Source organism: Liolophura sinensis, chromosome 6 (genome assembly GCF_032854445.1).
Source record: "Liolophura sinensis isolate JHLJ2023 chromosome 6, CUHK_Ljap_v2, whole genome shotgun sequence".
In the NCBI taxonomy this organism is placed as follows: Eukaryota; Metazoa; Mollusca; class Polyplacophora; order Chitonida; family Chitonidae; genus Liolophura; species Liolophura sinensis.
The window spans coordinates 32,887,772-32,912,235 of NC_088300.1; the positions used below are offsets into that span (position 1 = coordinate 32,887,772).

Below are 24,464 nucleotides of genomic sequence, written 5' to 3' on the forward strand. Positions count from 1 at the left end.
ACGCTAATTTTTGAAATTCAGTATTCTTGTTCAAGTTAAAAGCGTATTGACATTTAAACATGGTATTTCACTTTGAACACACTATTGAACAAGTAACCTGTGATATGAATTACCTGTTCGGGCATGACGATAGCTAGATATGGCTCTTGTTAGCGTAAAATGCACGAGTAATATGTTAGCACTGCACGAGTAATATGTTAGCAATGCACGAGTAATATGTTAGCAATGCATGAGTAATATGTTGGCAATGCACGAGTAATATGTTTGCAATGCGTGAGTAATATGTTTGCAATGCGCGAGTAATATGTTGGCAATGCACGAGTAATATGTTTCCAATGCGCGAGTAATATGTTTTCAATGCACGAGTAATATGTTAGCAATGTACAAGTAATATGTTGGCAATGCACGAATAATAAGTTAGTAATGCACGAGTAAAAAGTCATCGCAAAGGAAGGAATAAACAATGGGACCACACAGCTTAGGTTCAAATTATACTTTTGGTGAGAATAATTCCACTTAATCTAAACACAGGGAGAATCTCCATCTTTGTTAGGTTTTCGACTTTAAGAAGCATGTGCCGACGCAAATACCAGCGATTTTACGCATTTGATATTATAGACTACACCATGGAGAGCATAAAAGAGCAGCGACTACAGTGTGATACCTGACAGATTGTCACACGCGAACTATAAGGCCTATTGTCATTTTACCTAAGTTAAGGTTTTTTTCTGTTTGTTCATACAAATGCATATATAATATCAATATACAGTACCTAGCACCATAGCTTAAAAGAAAAGAACACATTTATACAACCTATGCCTTAAATAAAAGAGACATACAAACTGTGTGCCATTCTATTTTAGTTTCGTAAGAGAGAAACACGACTTTAAGCATCGTCATTTTTCACAAAGTCCACCGATGCGAGGCACATCGAAAGTTCCGTCTTGTTTTGGTCTCCTTTCCTCCGCTTGAATATTCATTGTGACGTCAGTGTGATTTAAGGTTTACGGTTATCGTTCATTTCCGGTCAGCTAAATATGTACGTATATCGTGATAATCGTGGATTTAAAAGTGTGTGAAAGCCACATGTAAAAAAGAAGAGTTTTGGACGTAAGTGACTTTAAACTGCCAGTGTGTCTGGAATGTCATACCCTGAAAAGCTAGTGAGCAAAGCTAAGCACGATGACATATGTAATCTGTTAAAATAGCCGCCTGAAGGAAACTTTTAAATCTTCGATGTTTAACTTTTAAATACTCAAATACAAGCACTTTGTATTTTTATAATTTATTATATATATTAGATATAATTATTAAATTTATTAGACATAACTCATCTAGAATTACTCAAAACACTATGTTGTCTCACATTTAATAAAACAAAAATATTGCAACTAATGCCTTGCCTCCGGGTTTGCTTAATCTACCTTCAGGGCCTTAGTTTATTCAGGAAGAAAGTCTGCAACATGGTGAGTAAAATCAGGATTGCGACGACAGTATGATAGTTAGCTGCTCATGGCAACATGGCTCAAACAGAATTCGGGTCAATAAAGAAATGGGTCGATGGGAATTGCAATTTATGTCCGAACACTTCGAATAAAATCCTGAGGTTAAATAAAATCCTGAGGTTAAATTACCAGATTTCACGTGTGGTCGTTTGCCAACACGCTGTCGTAGCTGATGTGGTTTTATTCTTATTTCAACGAGTGGAACCCGTTTTGATTTGATCGAATTGCACTTAAAGCAAGAAAGTTTAACCAATTAGTTAATGAAAGTTTTGTAGACACCGTTTTTCAAATGTATCTCAGTGAATTTGGAGAGGCAGACGACAGCCGCGAATAAGGCAGCAAACAGCTTTTATGACGACGTACCATACACGTCAGACGCATTCCAAAACGTAATGATACCTTCCTGACAGGCTGTCAGCTTTAGCTGATAAAAAAACCGGGCAAAAACCGGGCAAGATTAATTTCGTTGCAAAAACCGGGCAAGATTAATTTCGTTGCAAAAACCGGGCAAGATTAATTTCGTTGCAAAAACCGGGCAAGATTAATTTCGGAAACGGGTAGTACACACGGAGAGAAAACCAAAGAAATGAAGAAATTAAGTACACGTAGGTGATCTTTATTGGTCAACAAACCCTCAAACATTTGCAAGGAAGTAAAACTGATGAGTATTTTTCTTGTCCACATGAAAAACGATGTTGCGTTTTTTGTAAATGGGCTGATACCATTTAATAGGTCAACTTTGGACTGATTTCAACAATTAACTGAATATGTTGATAGAACACGTAAAAAGCAACGTAATATTTAATCTTCGTTAATAAACCTTACATAAATGCATCAGCAGAACTAGTCAAAACAATGTAATGTTTAATTTACGTTCATCATAGAGTCTATCAACGCGTTAGCAGTATAACGCTTATATAAAATAACCGGTTCATAAGGAATGAGTACTCGTTTTCCCTCTTCGTTGAAGCTAAGAACAACGGCTAACGGGAGATTTCAAATTCAGATCTGAGAGGCAGCGTGTACTGCTTTAATAGTTCCACTTATACTTCTCGGCATCGCTTTCACAGTCCTTAAATTCCTTGTATTTCTTGATCATTTGCATGTTCATGGCAGACAGGCCGAATTTAGCACCACCCTTCTGGTATTTCGTGATGTAAGAAGCGGCCTCAAAGATGTAGTCAGCCTGTGGGCTTGCCATATTTTGCTCCAGGAAGGCCATCAGCTGCAAAAACAAAAATCGCAACACTTGTATTAAATAAATGATGCTTTACGGAAAATCTGCCAGGATAACCGTATATATATATATATATATATATATATATATATATATATATATATATATATATATATATATATATATATATATATATAGTTCTGCTGATGCGTTTATGTAGAGTTTATTAACGAAGATTAAATATTACGTTACTCGATCAGATGAGAAGCATAACGGATTTTAAACAGGTGGTAAAACCGCTTTGAATTTTTTCAGTGGAACGTTCTCAGCCTAGTGACGAAACTTACGTGGGCGTCTGAGTGTTCCATGGCGTGTTTAGTCAGGTCCTTGATCATAGTCATCATCTCCTTCTCAATGGTCAATGTGGTCTGAAGAGCCTTGTCAGGACTGGCCCACATTGTCTCGGCGGGTTTCTAAAATTGATTTAATGTTTAGATTTAATACACTCTGTAAAAAGAGATATATATGTAGAAAATGCAAAACAGCTCATATAAGCGGTAACGATTAATGCCACAGAAAATTCGCAAATATTGTCCAGTGTTTGCCAATACAACATCTTAAAATGACTGATGAAACCTAGCACATCAAGTTTATGCATATCAATCACACTTGACAGCTGGGCAGGTTTTAACCTAGCGCCAGTGCAGGGTGATGAAGTAACTCTCATGTTTATGATCAATATTACGTTAATTATATTCATTACCACAAAAGTATGTTTGCAACCAAGTAATGCATGCAAATGTGTAACATTGTATTACGCGTTACTCAATAATATTTCACTTGTACGACGGTGGCCCGGGGAAACCCACGACCACGCGTAGGTTGATGCCAGACCTTCCCATGTAAAAGAGGAAGCCAGAATGAGGTGGACTTCATAGCGACTGCATTAGTGGGCGGCTTAGGGTCATTGAGCCGACCTGGCGTGCTAACCCCACCGGCCATGGAGGCCCCCTTTATCGTACAGAGAGGTGACATACACAGTTTACTCTTTATATAAACGTTAAACATTAACTGAACTGAAATGCAGTTTAAGAGTTTCGAAAGGCTATGAGAGAGCAAAAAACCAATGAATCTAAAAGAAAAATCAGTTAGAGCTATTTGTACGTGTTAGCAAGGAAGAATTCTGCGAGACATTCACGGGTAGGCGGATAGCGCATAAAAACATTTTTTACCATGACGTCCTTGAAGTGAATGGTAGCTCCACGTTTCACCAGGTACATCATCATCATTTTGGCAGAGTTCAGCTTCATTCTGGCCCAGGAGTTGTACATGAGAGACATTCCTACAATGTCCACGTTGTGACGTCTGAAGAAAGTAGCCTGGAAGACAAACAGTAAGATACATAAAAATATGCCCAGTGTTCAAAATAAACCCCGATTGTGTACTGAGTAAAATAAATATCTGCTTTGGTAACTCATCAAACGGTTATTCTTGGTAGTCTTCTAAATTATGTCAAATACAATATTTCATTCAACTTTAAAGAAGTATCACTCTTTCAGTGGGTAGAATAATTATTTCTGTGTATAGCACAAATGCGAACCACACTCTTTACAGGAATAACATTAGCCACAGACAATATGTGGGAATTGCTCTTCGAAAAGTTATTTTTTTCGGAAATAACGGAAATTCGGGAAAGAATTGTTGAATTCACGTGAATACATAAGTTGGGCATTTCAGTCTTGATGCCTCAGGCATTGGCCAAAAATTTAGTGGTTTCAAGTCAATGCTGGAATCGTACCATAGCAATGTACTGGAAGACTGACTCGATGTTCTTATGGATCATATTGTTCATCATCGTCACGCAGGTTTCATCAAAGTTCATCAGAATCATGTTACTGCCCTGATCTGAAAGTAGACATGACACGTCGTTCACATTATCGCATATATAATCAAAGTGAAGGTGATCATACCGAATGACAGTGGATGTTATTTTAACCTTACGTCTGGTGCACAATGTGGTAATTAACTTTTCCGGGAGGAGAGGGGACTTTATTAGCATGATAGCATCCCTTACAAACTCATTTTCCCATCCAGTTAACTGATGCATCTTCCTATGAACATGTTTATCAAACGTCTTAAATCTTTAATTAAAAATTCAAACACAGTTACGACTAAATGTTTTGCTCTGGGAAACTCAAAATTTGTACACTGATTCTTTACTCCAGAATTTACCTACCACGACTTGAGTTCTGACCTGTTCTAAGTTTGGTTTTTTAAGCACTTCCAGTTTATGACTTGATTCTTATGGCTTGATAAATACGAGATTCTATGACCTTCTTATTTTGGATAAAAGCATAGCTCCTGGACCGATTTCACAGCCGTTTCAAAAATTTAAAAGTCTGATCAAAATGCGTATTTTTTTTTACAGTAAGTTGAAATTCTGACACAGTTGTTTAATTGAATAGGCCGGAATATAATCTCTGAAACCGTGTTCAAAGTTTTATTTAAGTGATAAACACTGCAGCCATCTGTAATTGGCCACTGGCTTTGATAGTCTCGCATCTTTAATAGTCTTGAACGGCTGAAAGGATGCTATATGCTGAAGTTGGGGAAAATAAAGCCTAAGAATGCTGTCAAATCAATAAATTTCATATCAGCACCTTACCTAAGAATAGCATATACACTTACCATCAGCCATCATAACTTCGTCATCATCCATGTAACCTCTTCCAAACACACAAGCAAACAGACAGACGGTCACCAGAACGACAGCCTTCATCTTGGCAAAGTTTCAGAACTAGGTATGGACGATCTTGAAGCTGGTGAAGTTTATGTAACTGAGATATTCTGGGTCCGTATTTATACTACGAGTTTATCTGTTGTTGACCAGAATCAGGCAGTGCTGCAGATTATGTTGTTGTCTTAGTGATTTAATAGTTAATTCCAGTGGGACGCAAGCTGAACTTTGTCGCCTGACCGAATTCTAAAACTTTTTAAGAGTATACCAAACCACTCGCCATAATGGTGTATATCACAAATTAGCCACTACATTTTTCCGTAAAGGTATAGACCAAATAAAACTTTCTTCTTTCGGAACAAAATCTTGAATGATACGTAATTAGTTTTAAGAGTTTGTACAAAGTATTTTCAGTCGTAGTTTAGTGCCAATGCTCCGTCAAGGTTGTGAAACTTGCTTTGTTGGAAATTACGATATTATATCTTAAGACTTATAGCAGCTTGCAAAGACTCATACACTCAAAAAATGAATTTGTTGATTTTCACAGAAAGTCTTTTGTCGTGGTGATGCTAGAATATATTCTGTTATTGCAGCAGATTGCTGTGTTAAATATAACTAACATATTCTATTTAATTCTGCATAAAGATTTCATTAGACTAACAGGATATCATGTTGAATATGACACAATAGTGTGTTATAATAACAAAATACATTCTAGCATCACTCAGCCAACAGACTTGCTGGTAAAATTAACACATCGATTTTTTTGAGGGTACTAAATGTACCTGTACCTGTATATGGCGTCAAAGGGATTCACAAGGAACAAAATATAAAGCATATTTATTAACAGATTTTAACGCAATATCACTAGGCAAAGCAAAAATCTTAATATAGCATGTTTTATATGTATTCAGAAAGATAAAGTCTTTAATTCTAAAACAGCCGTTTTGTTAAAAAAATTATTAATATGATATCATCACATTGCATTCATGAATGCGCATTATTCGATTAGACTATAAATATATATTTATTTATTGTTTTGGTTTTTAGTTATCGCCATACTCATGGTCATTTTTATTTGGTCGAGAAAACCACAGTGGTTCCTGGGGAACCACCGAACGCAAGTAAGTTACTGACGAACTTTTCCCTTTGTGACATATAGACATTCTTGGGGGGAAAACCATTAGACTGTCCAAACTGTCCTACGAACATCGCCTATTGTCACCAAAGCTCAGTGATCAATGAGATCGGTTAATATACAAAAGAAGTTAAATTTGATTGTAATTTATGCAAATTTGTAAATTTAAGTAACAGTGTATGCATATATCTTATAGATGACAAGCGTTCAATGCTTAGTGGGATCAATAATTATATCGTGCAGCTATAGCGCAGGTGAACTTTATCCAGCATCAGACCACTTCCTCCCGGCTTTCTCTGTAGCTTGTAGCCATTTAACCTGGTCAGCTTTAGCACTGACCCATGTCACACCTCTCTTGTAACCGACATGAACCCGATATTCGGGCACACCGACCCACATCAGCTGTGTCCGGGCCCTAGTAAATCCCTGTCTGTTTACCTATGTGTTAGCACATATGATAGATAACGACACAGACTACAATCATGTCAAGAGTCAAGTACACACAGGCCGGGCAGATTGATGGATAAAGTCAGAGTAAATTCAGATAACGGTGAATTTCCTCTGTATGTATTAAACATGTTAAACATTTATGTAGTGGAGAAACAACTCGCGACAGCTGATTCTTGAAAAAGAATCGACGCGGCCCGGTAATTAAACGTGTTTGTGGTGACTTAAAAACTATCGATTCTTTTTCAAGAATCGCTCGGTTTCATTTTAAATAAATAATACAAAACATCACAATTAGCGTCAATGAATGCTCTTTCGTGCCGTCTGAGCCATATTATTTGCAGTGGAATATATGCGAAGCATGGTTGATCTTTTGTGACAATGTTACATAAAGTTTTAGTGCAACAGCGTTAGAGCTTTTAGCCACCGGGGAGTTCAGTTGGTTGTAAATATGTATAGATTACTACTGGGTGTGTAAGATTATGGACTCGGTCTATGATTAGTTATGCGGGAAAGTAAATCTGAATTGATTTAAGCTTACATATGATCAAGGGAAGTGTGATTGTAGATTATACAATCTCTGTCACACTGACACAAGCAGGCCTCGAGATAGCCATGTTCGTAATCAGAATGCCACAAATTAGGCTCACCGGTTCACCTACTGTTCATGTATTGTTCCGAAGAGAATTGGTGACGCTACACTGCCTTTTCTCACACTGGTAACCTTTGGTGTATATGAAATGAAGAACGAAACTGTTAGAAAATGAATTTCACATTGACCTTTCATATATAACATTCTCATGATCGGTTAGACAAAGAATCGACGTCTCAACAAACGTTTAATTTCGTCAAAAAGAAGAAGGATGCATGGTCTTCCCGGATAGCTGAGTGGGATATTGACAATTTTTTGACAGCCTTGTGTGTTTGTGATCCATCTCACCCAACACCACTCAAACCACAAACATCGCAAGCGTGGATTCTTGAAAATATAACTGCGCAGACAATAGCGTGACGTCACAGCAAACGCATTAAGTGCAGTACAGCTTCAAGTCTTGAATTGTATCTTTTGAATTACTAATGCAATCAAGAAACCAAGTTTGTTTATCGCAAGCAGTAGAACACAAGTGGTGATAAAGCGTGCTCATTCGGACCGCTTAATGAATTAGCACTACACTGGTCATATGGTTGAATGAATAGGATATTTCACCAATAATGTTTTTATTTATTTATTTATTTATTTGATTGGTGTTTACACCGTACTCAGGAATTTTTCACTTATACGACAGTGGGCAGCATTATGGTGGGAGACAACCGGGCAGCGGTTAGGTCCCACGTTAGGACGGAGAGGAGTCAGCATGAGCTGGACTTGAACTCACAGCGACCACATTGGTGAAAGGATTAAACAATAGTTTTGTAGCATGCACACATATCATCAAGGAAATTTTCAGAGCCTCAGTGCTCGTAGATTCCAAAAGCAGGATAACATCTAACAAAATCCCTGTTTACATAATGTACAAATTACAACTGTCCCTCTGTACACATTTAAAATTTTGCTATTTTATGAATAAGCATGTAGCAGTAATGTCAAGCGAGATTTTATAAACAGATATGCTTAGGAGTCAACGTAAATGATGTGACTAAGTCGGTGCAAAACTATATCCAAAACTACTTTCTTTTCATTTTTTATTTCTGGAGTTTCCGCTGTGTAATAAAATGAATTTAAAGTAGGATAAAAAAGATGGCTTTTAGGACATCTTCATAGAAACTTCCTTTATTTGTCTACGAAACATTTTGAAAGGAGTTAGTTTCTGTAAAATCGTCTCTGATTAACAAAATGATTCTATGTGTGTCAATGGATTTCTGCTCGAGATTCCAGTACATTCATTACCAAGGTCCCCTATAGGCTTTTGAAAACTGTGATATGTTATTTCACAAAACATTATGATATCCAAATGAGTGCTCAGAGTGTCATTGTGCTTGGCAATATATCGTCAAAATTAAACAACAACTAAAAGCACTCTAAAGTATCATTTGAGGTTTTGTTCCCAACCCTAGATGTATAGATTTACAACCCAATTTTGCACACATATTACCAAATCTATGGGTTTATTATGCTTCACAATGTCTAGAATTCAGTCAAGTGGCAATTTGTTATCTCTAACCCTATTATGTAAGTTACTGGTAAAGCTCTGGCTCAAGTCCACTGGAATTAATAATTAAATCACTAAGACAACAACATAATCTGCAGCACTGTCTGATTCTGGTCAACAACAGATAAACTCGTAGTATAAATACGGACCCAGAATATCTCAGTTACATAAACTTCACCAGCTTCAAGATCGTCCATACCTAGTTCTGAAACTTTGCCAAGATGAAGGCTGTCGTTCTGGTGACCGTCTGTCTGTTTGCTTGTGTGTTTGGAAGAGGTTACATGGATGATGACGAAGTTATGATGGCTGATGGTCAGTGTGTATAAATTCTTAAGTTATGGTATAGATTTGAAGTTTAAAGATTCCACTCCATTTTAACGCTTGATTTCATTATAGTCGAGAATATAGGTATTCGGGAATATAGGGTCTACAGCCGTCCAAGACCATAAAACTGCAAAATATGATTCTGGATTCTATCATGTCCTTTGTTTCACTTACAATCCTGAAACAGAAATGTGGAAGTTGTCAGCGTGTAAGTCTGAGTCATACTAATTTCAAGACCAAAAGGTCAAAACAGGCTCTTGAAAATTGTAGCTGCTGACATTGAAACAGATATTAAGCAGCTAGGGTGTTAATCAAGTGTTGTCATGTTTGCTTTCAGATCAGGGCAGTAACATGATTCTGATGAACTTTGATGAAACCTGCGTGACGATGATGAACAATATGATCCATAAGAACATCGAGTCAGTCTTCCAGTACATTGCTATGGTAAGACCTCTGCATTTCGTGGAATGCCTCCGGTGTTAAGAGGGAAAGTTTCAAAAATGAGGGTAGGAGAAATCAACAAATCCCTTCCGAATTATCATTTAGCTATTCTACAAGGTTTTCTCTGAAAAGAACATAGCGATCCATTTTGAGATACTGTTTGATTCTCCACACATTGCCTATGCCTTGTGCAGTATTGCCAATGATACTTCTTTGTTCCAAATGGAAAAGATTTTATATTTTTCTTCGATAATATATCGTAATTTCATGATAATCGATGTAATTCAAACGATTACTGAGCGCAAACCATTTTACCCATTTTATTTTTAATTTTATTTTTAATTCCCGGTTTATATCTGTGAGTTGCTATGAATGCCGACTTTCAGATTGAACATTGTTTCTAGTTTCTGTTAATCAGACATTTCGGTTTTCACATGTTCATATTGCATGTTTAATGAACTGTCATAGAGACCAAGTGACCAATGATATCACAAATTCATCTACGCAGTGAAAAATGTTGAATAAGGCGTAATTTGCAGCAATGAACCCAGTTAACGAACTTCACCATTTGTCTTCCAGGCTACTTTCTTCAGACGTCACAACGTGGACATTGTAGGAATGTCTCTCATGTACAACTCCTGGGCCAGAATGAAGCTGAACTCTGCCAAAATGATGATGATGTACCTGGTGAAACGTGGAGCTACCATACACTTCAAGGGACGTCATGGTGAGTGGCTGACCGATAGAAATTAACTCTTCTGAATTCTTGACATGTAAGTAAAGTCCGAAATTACAGCATTAGGAATTCGAATTTTTTTTCGGTGGAGGAATAATTCGTGAAAGTAAGTAAAAAAAATGTTCAAAGAACATAAAAAAAACTATTGCATGGAGAATGAAACCAGATCAGCGATGACAGTTTGATAGTAACACATAACCAGTAAGTCAAGTTAATTTACTTCAGTTAAACGTTTTATTCTAAGTGTTCATTCGACAGCAGTAACTTCGACATCCCCTGGCATCACCTAGCTGAACAAGTGCAGTGATGTTAACCCCTATGTATTAGACGTCATTGGTCTAGATAACCCAAAATGCTGTCTTGTCATCTTATATTTATCTAAAAATAACACGACAAGTTATTATTTAGACTATTCCATTTAATAAAATGTCTTTAACATAAACGAATAAGAATAATGTTTAGAAACCCGCCGAGACGATGTGGAGCGGTCCTGAACAGTCTCTTAAGACGACACTGACCATTGAGAAGGAGATGATGACTATGATCAAGGACCTGAGCAAGCACGCCATGGAACACTCAGACGCCCACGTAAGTTTGGTGGTGTTCAAGGGGCTAAATTCACAAAGCGAGTTTTGAATGAAGTCAAAATTTTTGAATTCATTAGGAAATTGTGCTTTGGAAACTAATGTGGATTAATAATTTATGGTAGATTTGTCTCAACATAACACTCAAGTTTAAGTCCTTGAGACAATCTTTTAAATCACGTTGTAAATTCTGACTTAAGTTAGTTGAGCAATTGTTTTTTGGATGGTCTGTCTCAGAAAAATGCTATATGCTTATAAAACATATAGGATTGGTAAGTTTTTGATTCAGCTGGATTTTCTTGTGGGTCAAAGTAAACTGTTAGAGATATAACCATGTCAAGACGTATTCCGTTACTATGATTTGTGCGCGTAATTTAGAAAGGGCTGAGAGGGTGAGGGGGTTCGCTGACCCAGAGGACTAAGGGCTTCTGTTGAGAGCCTATACCAGGACATGGTCAATTCAAATGGCAGATTCGACTCTATCTTAAAGTTGTTCTGACGAGGGATTAAACCAGAAAGATTGTCAAGTACAAGACGATGTATGGTAGTGTCTCCTGGGATCCGCTCGGTACCCTTCAACCCATAAACTTGAGGGTAGTCAGGTGATAAGATATTAAAGCACCAAACAATAAACTATATTCTACATAAATGGATCACAATTTATATAAGAGTGCTTCCTCGATGCTTTTAAGTTGTGATGTGCAAAGTACATTGAATATTGCATTTATGGTAGCGAATGAACTAAATGTTTTAGAATGACATGGAAGACAACTTACTGAATGCTGTATTAAAGAGGATATATGATACTCAGTTTTGTAGTACGTTTGTGGCCAAAGTGCGAAAAGTAATTCTCTGCGTTATACAGTGCTTGAACAGATCGATCGTTGTCGATCTTTATGAGCAAACTTGAATATACCGATGAAAAATATATCAATAACAACAGTTCAAAAGGAGAACGGTCACAAGGTAATACTGAGTATTTTATTTATTCGGTTAAAGCAAGTGTTATGTTTCTTTGTTTTTACAGTTGATGGCCTTCGTGGAACAGAATTTGGTGACCCAGCAGGCTGACTACATCTTTGAAGCCGCTTCTTACATGACAAAATTAGACAAGGGTGGTCCTAAATTGGGTCTCTCCGCCATGAACATGCAGATGGTCAAGAAGTACAAGGAATTCAAGGATTGTGAAAGCGACGCCGAGAAATATAAGTGGAACTATTAAGCAGTAAATGCTGCCGTTCAGATCTGACTTTTGTAATCTCCGGTTGACTTTTTGTTGTTAACGTCATCCATTGATCAGTATTCAACCATATTACATAAACTCACAGGTTGTTCTGTATCAAGGTTATGCTGTATATGCGTTCTTTGAGTTATGATATGTGAAGCTCACATAATCATGTTCACTTTATGTAGGGTTTTACTTGTCAAGATTTCCAACTGTTAACCTAAGAATTAAAAACCAATGAGCAAGAAATTCAACTGTATTTGAACAAAATACTCATAAGTTTAAGTATAAAATTCTCTGTAAAATACGTACAAAGATTGCTGACAAATAAAAATTTAGTTCTTGAATTTAAATTCTTTGCTTGATTTTACTTATTCCATTAGTAAATACCATCACTATCTGATTGTGTGCTAAATACTGGTAATTCCATCCTCAGTTGTTTCCTACTGAGAACTGCAATTCTCTACTTTCCATCACCTTGTCTTTCTGGTGTCAAGACTAAATTATCCTAGTGGGATCCTCGCGGGCTCATTGCTTGAAGCGTCAGTTTTCGATGTAAACCATTGTCCTTTTATCACCGATGAAATAAAATAAGTAATACATGAATAGATCTGGATTGACTTTTAACACACTTTTGGACAACTATAGCCTAAGAACATTAACCCATCACTTATCTAACTTTAAAGGTTATAGTGTGTACAATAGGCCTTCGACCTTCAAAAAACAGTGAAGTGAAGAGTTCGAATCCAAGTTCCGCCCGGCTGGCTGTGGCTTTATGTCTGGGAGGTTTTCACTTATCTGGCAAAGGGATGTGGTTTCATCATGGCTCTACCCAGTTTCATTTACCCATATGAAACATGTAAGAAACTACAGCATAGAGATTTCAATTTATTCAATTGATTTTATTTCAACTGATTAGATGCTCTTAGTGTAGAATGACTCAAATTCTGTGTTGTCATCACATTTGACACACAAAAACATTATGAACGCCTATTATTCAATCCAATAAATTAATAAATACTAATAAATAAATACACTGTCCTAGCTTCACTCATAACCATAGGTTACTCAAGTTATCTAGAAATAAATAATATAGTTGATGATCATATAAAAGAATCTGGAAGAAGGGCACCATGACCGAGTTGTTCGAGGAGCTTTTTTCAAGCACTGTGGCACACAGAATGTGGGCTCTAACGCGACCTTGGACAGGGAATTTTTGCCCCGCTCTCACACTTCGCAGAGCATTTTACACAAAAAGCGGCAGACTCGGACACAAGTGTGTGGCTATTTGTGTAGCCTACTGTTCTCCAATTCGTCGACCAATTGTCTTCGACCAATATGGTGATCATATCTGTTCGTCAGTCTATAAAAATTAGTGTTCTAATTGAAACTATACAGAGGTGTATTTTTATGTTTAAATTGTAATGTAGTGGATATTTTTATGTAAAACAAGCAGTCAGATAAACATGACTCATGTTTAATATTTCATGTAAAAGACGGTAAACATGTAATGAAGTTTACTGTGGTAAACATTTGACCTGTCTACATAGTAAATATCACATGTTTACTTCGTAAACACGTCACATGTTTACACGTTTAACGGATGTACTAAAGTAGTTTTTTTATTATAATACACCAGAATGACTTTTGGGAAACTATACAGCCCAAGAGCATCATCCCTCAGTTGATCTAACGTTAATGGAGAATGCTTCTTCCACGACTACATTGTTGTATTAACGCCCTCGGGGTTCACAATTTTAATGGGTAGTTTTGGCAGGAATCGCCCGTCACGTATATTTCTGCCTGGCAAAAGTTCTACTTTAAAATCGCAACCGAAACACCCACAGCTGGATTCGAACAAGCGAAATCATCGGTCAGATCCTTGATAGTCGCTAGTGGTTTAAAAATCTGAGCTAGCAAGATCCAAAGATTCTCCTTGAAGTTAGACAACTAATAATTAATTAATGCTTTTCACGCAGATGCCCAAAACTGTGTTAAAAGTCAGTCCGAAATCAATTTTAATGTATTTACTTATTTTTAGCGGATTGGTGATCCAAGGACTATGGGTTATGGCGAAAACCAAGTTTCGAAACACTGAGAAAGCAAGTCAATATTTTTCAAACAAAGAATTGCATTTCTCGGTAATTCAATAAAAATATAACACTTCCATAATGCACGATTGTCAATCAATGGAACCTTCTGTGGGGCATCAGAACATCACCAGGACAGTTCTATACTCAAACAGTTCAACACTTAATTAATACTTCTTTCTGAGAAAACTGACACAGTAAACTATGTTCACCCAAAGTTTAATTGGGCTAGTTTAATTTCAGAGCAAAATGATCAGTAACCCACCGCAAAACGGAGTTACCAACATTTGCGATAGCTGGAGGTTTCGGTCGATGGAATAAGTAAAATCAAACGCAGGAGTTAAATGCTCGTAGGTGGTCTTTATTTGTCAACAAATGTGCAAGAATAGACATCAAAGCAGCTGTGAATTTATTTAAAATAGATGACATTTTTGTCGACACACAGCAGTATCACGTCTTGCTCATTGGCAGTAATTGGATCAACAGTTTTGGACTGCCTGTCAGTAATCAGCTGAAAATCTTGAAAGGTAAAACCTAACAGAGGACGGGATTGCGTGACCTTCACATATCAGCAACTCTGTGAACGTATAGACAGTATAACCTTGATACAGAACAACCTGTGAGTTTATGTAATATGGTTGAATACTTATCAATTGATGACGTTAACAACAAAAAGTCAACCGGAGATTACAAAAGTCAGATCTGAACGGCAGCATTTACTGCTTAATAGTTCCACTTATATTTCTCGGCGTCGCTTTCACAATCCTTGAATTCCTTGTACTTCTTGACCATCTGCATGTTCATGGCGGAGAGACCCAATTTAAGACCACCCTTCTCTAATTTTGTGATGTAAGATGCGGCTTCAAAGATGTAGTCAGCCTGCTGGGTCACCAAATTCTGTTCCACGAAGGCCATCAACTGTAAAAACAAAAAATCATAATGCTTACTCTAATTGAATAAATGAAATAAAACAGGATTAGTTTGTCTTGATACATTTTTGTCTTCACGTTTGTTATAAAAAATGTACAACCATGAAGCCAAACATCGTAGAGTTGACAGAAAATAAAGCTTTCCGCACCTTGGCCACCGCCATACCCTAAAACTCAGCACAGTATATCATCGTATTATATTTAGTTCGATGCCTTACATTAAGAAAAAAGATAAAGTTTTAAAAGCATTCAGGAAACGCTTATATGAATTCTCGTTAATCTATTTCATGGATATTTAGCGCATCATTAATTATTCACTTGACGTTTTGTGGGGTTTTGCGTGGAGGAAACCGAGCAGATTTGGGGAAAACTACCCCACATCACTGGGTACATGGATATTCTCCTCGTTTAAGGCTCTGCCAGAACAATCAGGATTTTTATTTGAATGTGCAGTCCCAATTTATCAAACTGTGGTGAATCCAGTAAACTGCACAGTAAAACTAATGGAACCGAATACGATGGCGTTGTTATACGTACAACAGAATGCTTTGGCTCACTAAAAGGTCCAGTACTTCCAAAGTCATTTATACTATCAGCTCCGCCACTATATATCTTCGTACAAACAATACAACAGTCGACGAAGATCCGAATTTGAAATTAACTCAGATTCAAGTGCATATTCTCGGTTCTCATAGGATTTAAAATTATAACATCAAATGAGTGTCAAAAGACAAATTTACCATTACCATTCACCGTAATACCTTTTACAATTTTCACTTCATTCAAAACTCACTTTGTGACTTTAGCCCCTTGAACACCACCAAACTTACGTGGGTGTCTGCGTGTTCCATGGCGTGTTTGCTCAGGTCCGTGATCATAGTCATCATCTCCTTCTCAATGGTCAATGTGGTCTTAAGAGGCTGTTCAGGACCGCTCCACATCGTCTCGGCGGGTTTCTAAAAATTATTTTCATTCGTTCATGTTTATTTGAACGAATTTAATTTTTGAAGACAATTTATGGAATGGAACAGACTGATCCGGGTAGGTTCTGACGGCCACAAGTTCTATGCCATCATTGACAGATGAATGCATTTCTTATTGCTGCATAATTTATTACATTATTTAAAATTAAGAATGCAGAACAGCTTTCTACTTCTTAGCAACGAAGAGTTCTAAATGTAAAATACAGCCACTGAAGGGTAGTTCACTAGCGATTTAAAACGTTGCTTACCATGATGTCCTTGAATTGAATGGTAGCTCCACGTTTCACCAGGTACATCATCATCATTTTGGCAGAGTTCAGCTTCATTCTGGCCCAGGAGTTGTACATGAGAGACATTCCTACAATGTCCACGTTGTGACGTCTGAAGAAAGCAGCCTGGGAGACAAATAGTGAAATAGGTTAACTGGATTGATTGTTGTAATTTTACGCCGCATTCAAGATTTTTTAACTTATTTTACGGCGTAGAAGAACCCGTGACTTCACTGGATATTTGTACTCTCGAGCGCGCTCATTGGAAGTAAATATGATCTCGTGAAAACACTGAAACTTTCCACCAACAAAGAAATATGACCAATTTTCAAACTAAAACCCGACTGCATATCCAGCAAGACCCAGCTAAAGATATTAACTTGGGATCTGATAAAATGGTTGTTCTCAATAATCGCCTAAAGTACATCGACCATCATGACATTTAAATGTTGCAACGAATTTGAACCAAGAAAGTTTAGAATCCTGTCCTTAAAGTACATAGAATCATTTTTCCCAATAAGCTGCCATGGGATCCTTACCCTTTAGCAGAACTGCGTTGGACATGAACGCGAGGAGTCCCTCTCATATTAGGAAAGGATCTTTTTCATGGAAAATCTTAGATGGGCAAAGGGTAATGTTGGAAAGATTTGTTGAATTCTCCTGAATACATATTTCCAAATGTCATTCGTGACGCAGGAGACGTTTGGAAAACCAGAACAAAAAGCAAACAAACCAATAAACAGGGGCTATATTGTTTTAGTGGTTCAATACATTGATCTCACCATAGCAATGTACTGGAAGACTGACTCGATGTTCTTATGGATCATATTGTTCATCATCGTCACGCAGGTTTCATCAAAGTTCATCAGAATCATGTTACTGCTTTGAGCTGGAAGTAAATATGATATACGGTGCATATTATTGCATACATGATCAACAAAATGGTGATTAAACAGTGCCCATTACATCGGCCTTGCACCTGATGCACATTCTTGTGATTGACGTCTTTGTCGGGAAGACAACTTAGTTAGAATCCTTTACAAAACTATATTCCAGCTGCGTAATATTTGTATCCATGTCAAACTACAAAGCTGCAGACTTCAAAAGCCTTCTTTGACCTTTTCGTCTCGAAGTGAGTATGGCCCACGTTTGGAAGCTGGCATTTTGTATGTTTAGGTTTCAGAGTTCAGTCTAAACCGAAGGACATGACATAATTCAGAACGAGTTATAGGCAAGCGTTGCAGCTTTCACATTGCTGGACGTCTGAGAAGTGTTACCTGCTCAGATGTAGAAAATAAATCACAACGAATGCGTGTACATGTAGTCAAATTTTTGAACTTCAATAATAGTAAAATGGCAATAAGAATTGGCAACATGGAAGAGAAAAGCAGTCATCACTTTCCAGTGATGCGGAGAAGACAACTGATACTCTATCCACGCCATCCAATCAAATTCGGTGAGTATGTTAGACCCGGTGAAGCCAAATACCATACAAGTATGGTCAGAAATACTGAATGCAGTGTACAAAATTGTAAACACGAGTCTTACACTCAGTGTATAATTTAAGAAACTTAGAATGAAAGCGTATAAAAGCATCCTTGGCACGCTAGTTTTAGAATGAGTTAACTATTACGTAGAGTGAAATCGTCACTTTTTTTCTCATTACCTAACAAATACTACATAGAGGGATATGTATAGATCATATGGAATTCTGTAGGTAAAGCATAGTATTTATTTGCGAGGTAGGCTAAAATCATCACATTTTACACGTGATCTAACAAATGCCATATCAAATACTATAGGTATATAGCGTAGTATAAATTGTGACGTAGACTAAAATCATCACAGTTTACACGGGGTATAATAAATACCATATGACATTTCATAGGTAAACCTTAGTAAACAGACTTACCGTCACCCATCATAACTTCGTCATCATCCATGTAACCTCTTCCAAACACACAAGCAAACAGACAGACGGTCACCAGAACGACAGCCTTCATCTTGGCAAAGTTTCAGAACTAGGTATGGACGATCTTGAAGCTGGTGAAGTTTATGTAACTGAGATATTCTGGGTCCGTATTTATACTACGAGTTTATCTCTTGTTGACCAGAATCAGGCAGTGCCACAGATTACGTTGTTGTCTTAATGATTTAACCGTTGGTTCCAGTGGCGCTAAACCTGAACTTTACAAGTAAGATTTGCATAATAGGATTAGAGATAGCAGATTGATATATCCCATAACTTGATACAAAGCTTATACCAATCCACTGGCATGATTTGCAAAACCTATGCCAATCCACCGCCATGGTTATAAATATAAAGACTCTGCTTCCACATCACAGGTATATTTGAAATAAAACTTAATTTATTTTGAGAAAAAATATACACACACACAAAAAAAACATCACTATTGTTTTAAGAGTTTACAAAGTATTTTCACTCATAGTTCAAATTAGAAGTTCCTGTGTGATACTGAAACATTTGGTCATCTAAATACTATGATTGTCTCATTTACGTCATATCAGTTTGTCATGGCCTATCCTCGAGGATTGGAAAACAGATTCACAAGGAAAAGATTTTAAAGAATAACTGTTTATAGAATGTCACGAGGTATTATCGTAATCGCCTGGCTTGCTGTATACATATGCATGAAAAAAAGTTTTTCGGGGGTGTGTATCTTATAGTTTAATTTTACTTAGATTATTCAATTATATCGTGCAGCTAAGAAAGGTGGACTGTGCCCAGCTATCGGATCTCTGGCAGAGACCTGCGGTTTCGCCGGGCCTGCTGCACAGTCAGCTGAAGTTCTGTCCAATGTCACACCAATATCACATATGTCTGTTCGCTGTATATACGTAAAATACGAAGAGCAAATTACTCACATGGAGTAATCGTCGTAAGACCAGAGCTGACATTCGCCCAAGGCACGAAATGCTGCATCTGAAAAATGGCAGGCATAACAACTCCTCCCTTTTAAGGTCAAATAAAAGTTGATAATTACGTCAATTTACGTTGTTATATAGGGGAATGGATGTTATTCCCTCGCAGTTAATGTCGTCTAAAGATGTGCATTTTTTTCTCCTCTGAAGATGTACATTTTTGTCAAATAGGTTATCTATAATCTTTATTTCTCTTTACTTCCCCATTAATTTGTGTGAAATAAAGAATTACGCAATGTTTGACTATGCCAGATCAGGACTGCACAACAAAGCTCTCCTCTATGATGTCGCGATAAGGGCATTAAGGGAGACCTATATTACAACAATTTGGGGCGATGTAACATTAGATGTAGGGCACCCCGACCCACACACGTTTCCAGGCCTACAGGTATCTCCCTGTCTCTGTAAACCAGATAACGGTATCATGTCAAGAGCTAAGCAAAAGCACTAGTTTGGCAGGCTGATTTTTGATAAAGTCCAGGCAACAGTAAATTTCCCCTGTACGTATAAAACATGGACCTTTGCGACTGGTAAAACTGCAAATGATGGACTGGACCATCTGAACAACCTACACATTCAAGATAGGACGTATATACATCGTTCGTTATATCCCAAAGAGTGCAAGTTTTCGGGGTGCAACATTAGGCTGCAACAACTGCGCCTTTACAACATATTATTCTCTTCTTTCTCTTCAGTAACGTTTTGATAATAAAGAAAAAACATGTTTCACTGGCACAGACCGGCTACTAGGACTCTGCTTCTATATCACATGCATATCTGAAATAAAACAAACACACACACGTACTCACACACACTCACTATTGTTTTAAGGGTTTACAAAGTACTTTCACACATAGTTTAATTTAAAAGTTCCTGTGTGATATTGAAACATTTGGTGATCTGAATATTTTGTTATTATTTTTTACGTCATATCAGTTTCTCATGGCCTATCCTAGAGGATTAGAAAACAGACTCACAAGGAAAAGATTTTAAAGAATAGCTGTTTATAGAAGGTCACAAGGTATAAACGTTATCGCCTGGCATGAAGACAAATTTTTCGGGTGTACATATGTTATAGTTAATTTTACTTAGGTTATTCAATTATATCGTGCAGCTAAGAAAGGTGGACTGTGCCCAGCGATCCGATCTTTGGCGTGAAAATGGAGGCCATCTGGAATCGATCCCAAAGGTTTCAAACAAGGACGGATGAGTGGACCATTCATGAAGAAGCGAGCAATGCATAAACACTCGAGTAAACTCCCATACATTTGCTGAAATAATCCATTTACAAAAAATGGGAAGGTTTCTTCCAACACTACAACAGTGAATCTACACAGAAATCTCGGCTTTTTCCTGAGCAACAAAACAAGCAAATGTTTGCACACTGGCACATTTAACATCACGACGTGTTTACACTGCATGGGGTTATTTGTACCACTGTACGAGGTAAGTCAGTCGGGGTAGAAACGGAATCAAAGTTCATCAAAATTCCCGGAGCTAAGGTGTCGTCTGCAGCTATGGCTGGACTTTGTGCCCGTCAACAAGCCCACACCTGATGCCGGATCGATAAGCTTACGGTAAACAACCCCTGCGGTGTGCTCAGTTTTCCGTTCACATACACACCCATGTATTAATAAAATCATTCTGAAAGATATTGGATTCCTCTTATAGCGATTTTCTATATTAAAGTAACTTGAACGACACAAATGATTTGCTAAGCGATTGTTAAATCCATGTTCATGTTGCATCTTTGTATAGGCCTTTGAGTAAGTACAATGTAGAACTTTGACTTGTAGACCAGTGACGTCTAATAAATTGCAATTAACATTACTGCATTTTTGACGTAATTCTACTTCAGCCATGATGCTAGAGGGCGTGTAATTTGCTTCTATTTAAGCATGAACAGTTCAAATAAAACCCTTAAGTGAATTGACAATACGCTGTATTTCAACGGTGACCAGCTGCCAGCTGTCACAGGATGAGATAGACGTGACATAACTTTGATCTGCAGGCCTATGTGACGTCATATTTAATATAGGTGTATACAGCCTATCTCATAATCTTACTGATTACACACTGCTCATCACGCTGGCTACTTCTCCAGTCGTACGTAAAAATGCCCGCTAGAAACCTGTAGATGGTTTTGGATTGTCCCCTGCTTATTTGAGTGGTGTTATTTCATTTATATATTATGGCGTCCAGCATTATGGTGAGAGGAAACTGGATTATTACAATTAAACCCTTTAAATTGAGAATATTCCACTAGTAAAGATAACGAACTTAAGATTATTAAGCAAACACAACAGTCTGGGCGAAACCACTACATCTTGTAGAATTGCCAACAAACCTCTTCATGTAAGGTCGCAACCAAGCCGAAAACAAGAGGTTGTCTGAACAGAGCCAATACACACAGCTCCGCCAACTTGAACTCCTTTTATTTTTGAGTAAGTTGTAACTACAACACAATGCCTCTGGGTTTTTTTTTTTATTTCTTTTAGTTTTGTGTCTTTCACTGTGTTCAAGAATATCCTTTTAAATTTTATTCGGGTTCAATGAAATGTTCACCTTAAATGAGGACCTGAGAGCAATAAGCTCTCGTCAGGGAGATAACGAGTATGCCTACGCTTGACAAAAACGAGGTCAATATGACACTGGTGGTGGACTATGAGCATCCCCGAAGTCTGGTCTGTTTGCATTAGTATCATTTCATAGTTTATTAAAGGTGTTGACAACACAGCAATTTGAGTACCGGTATTTCTAGCCCAAAAACGTCTAATAAAATGCAACTAACATCACTGCACTTGTATTTACCTGGTGTTATTCAAGACATGGTACTGTGGGGCATCTAAGTTGAAATTTTTTAAAGCATTTACACGAACAGTTAGCAGAGGTAAACTGTCAGAAGCCGGATTTCACCAGTTATGTATCTGTGATCATTTGCCAGCTGTTACAATGTCGTTGTTGCTCTGGTAAAGACCCCGCTGTTATTCATCCATTCACACTAAAAGCTAAAATCTTCATTTGAAATATTCAAAATGTTAAGCTACAGAATGCCAGATTTCTAGTATTCTAGTTCGACACCCCGGCTGAGCTCGGGGGAAATCCATGACCTAAGCTTTAATAAATCAGATGTAACTAGGTAAGAATTTGGGTTTGTTCAAGTTCTAAGTACATGTAGCTATTAAACAATGTCTTTGCTCCACCGTTAATGGTCAAACAGAATCCATAATATTATTCAAACAAATGAATTAAAAGTTACAATTGGTGCAACCGAATACATGTACTTTGCTTTCTATAGTGCATCACACTTTCTCTCTGGATAGCTGGACATAGTGAAGAAAAGTGGTGCCAAGAGTTAAGTCAAATTATTTTAATTATTTGATTGGTGTTTTACGCCGTACTCAAGAATATTTCACTAATATGACAGCGGCCAGCATTATGGTGGAAGGAAACCGGGCAGAACCAGGCCAAGACCTACGACCATATGCAGGTTGCTGGAAGACCTCCCCATTTACGGCCGGAGAGGAAGTGAGCATGAACTGAACTTGAACTCACAGCGACCACATGGTGAGAGGCTCCTCGGCCATTGCGCCGTGCTGGCGTTCAAACACTCTCGGCCACGTAGGCCTAGAGTTAAGCCAAGGCAGAAAGCCTAATAAAATTTTCATTACAAGATGATAACACAAAGTAAATTTAGTTGGTGGTTATTATTATTATTTGCATTTCCTGGGCGTTTAGAACCCGTACACAACATTTACAAAATGTGATTCTTTTCCCACAATGGAATAATATCCGCGAAGAGAAGCCTCCCATAAAGGGAGATAACTTTGTCAGTAAACAAGACTTCAAACATGGGTGGTGTAAAACTGTTCTTACAAATGCAGTCTCAAGTACAGATTTACGAACACAAAATCTGGACAACCTTGATCTGGTAGATGTAAGGTTACAACTGCCCTGTGGAGCTGCTCTCACAGACAATTAAAAGAGCAATACATGTACAATATTCAACTTGGAAAATCATCTGCACGAATATTTCTTCATCCCGCAAAAGATTAATTACTCGGCTTTTCATTGGACAGCAAGGTATCACGCAGGGACGTGTACATTCCTGTTTCCTGGAACTGATACCATGCATTTGTTGACAAGGTTACTAGCCTTTGTTGGACTTAGAAAACTATGATCATGTGTAAGTGATTTGTCTGTACATCAGCCTTCTGCATAGCATTCATGTTTCAGTGACAGGATATGCAAATATGCGGTTTCAGTAACCCTCATACCTAGGCAATGATGGTTACAGCCACCATAGATTTTTGTATCTTGCTACTCAGTAACTGTAAAACTAACAGTATGTGCTCCATTTGTCTAATACTGTAAGCAGATAAGCATCTTGACTAATAAAATGTTGCTTGATCACCTGGGCCATTCACCTGATGTTTGATCACCACTGACTACACGCCAACTGTCATCATTGATGACTATTGAAGTGGGAGAAATGACCCCATTTGCATGTCTGGTGGATTCTAGTGACATATACAAGACATTCCAGACAATTGGTGTCCTGCAGCACGTGCCTAAACTCTACACTATGCCAACTCAGATATCTTCGACTGTTTAAACTTATGGAAATCTGCAACAAATGTACTTGTGGTTTCCAACACATCAGCCCTCCAACACACATCACCCATATGTGCACTTCAAAGTTTTTACAGACTGTATCAGTTTCACCCATTTCAATGAATCCACTTTTTATTCTAGTGACAATTCAGAGCACGAAACATCACTTTCA

The 24,464-nt window shown here is 37.6% G+C and overlaps 1 protein-coding gene across 2 annotated transcripts in view; it reads right to left on the reverse strand.

Annotated features, from left to right (window-relative positions):
* Window positions 1-2,465: 2,465 nt before the first annotated feature.
* The window catches only part of LOC135468513 (zinc finger protein 830-like), a 32,741-nt gene continuing 10,742 nt past the window's right edge, over window positions 2,466-24,464 (reverse strand). Inside the window, exons 10-11 of one of the 2 annotated variants that reach the window (XM_064746801.1) lie at window positions 3,030-3,155; window positions 2,466-2,730 (exon numbers count right to left, since the gene is read on the reverse strand). In XM_064746801.1, coding sequence (XP_064602871.1) covers window positions 2,536-2,730; window positions 3,030-3,155 — 321 coding nt within the window. In that variant the 3' untranslated portion in view covers window positions 2,466-2,535. Of the gene's footprint in view, window positions 2,731-3,029; window positions 3,156-16,819; window positions 16,862-17,517; window positions 17,625-24,464 lie in introns of those variants that run through there. The other variant, XR_010444231.1, reaches the window with a different exon arrangement.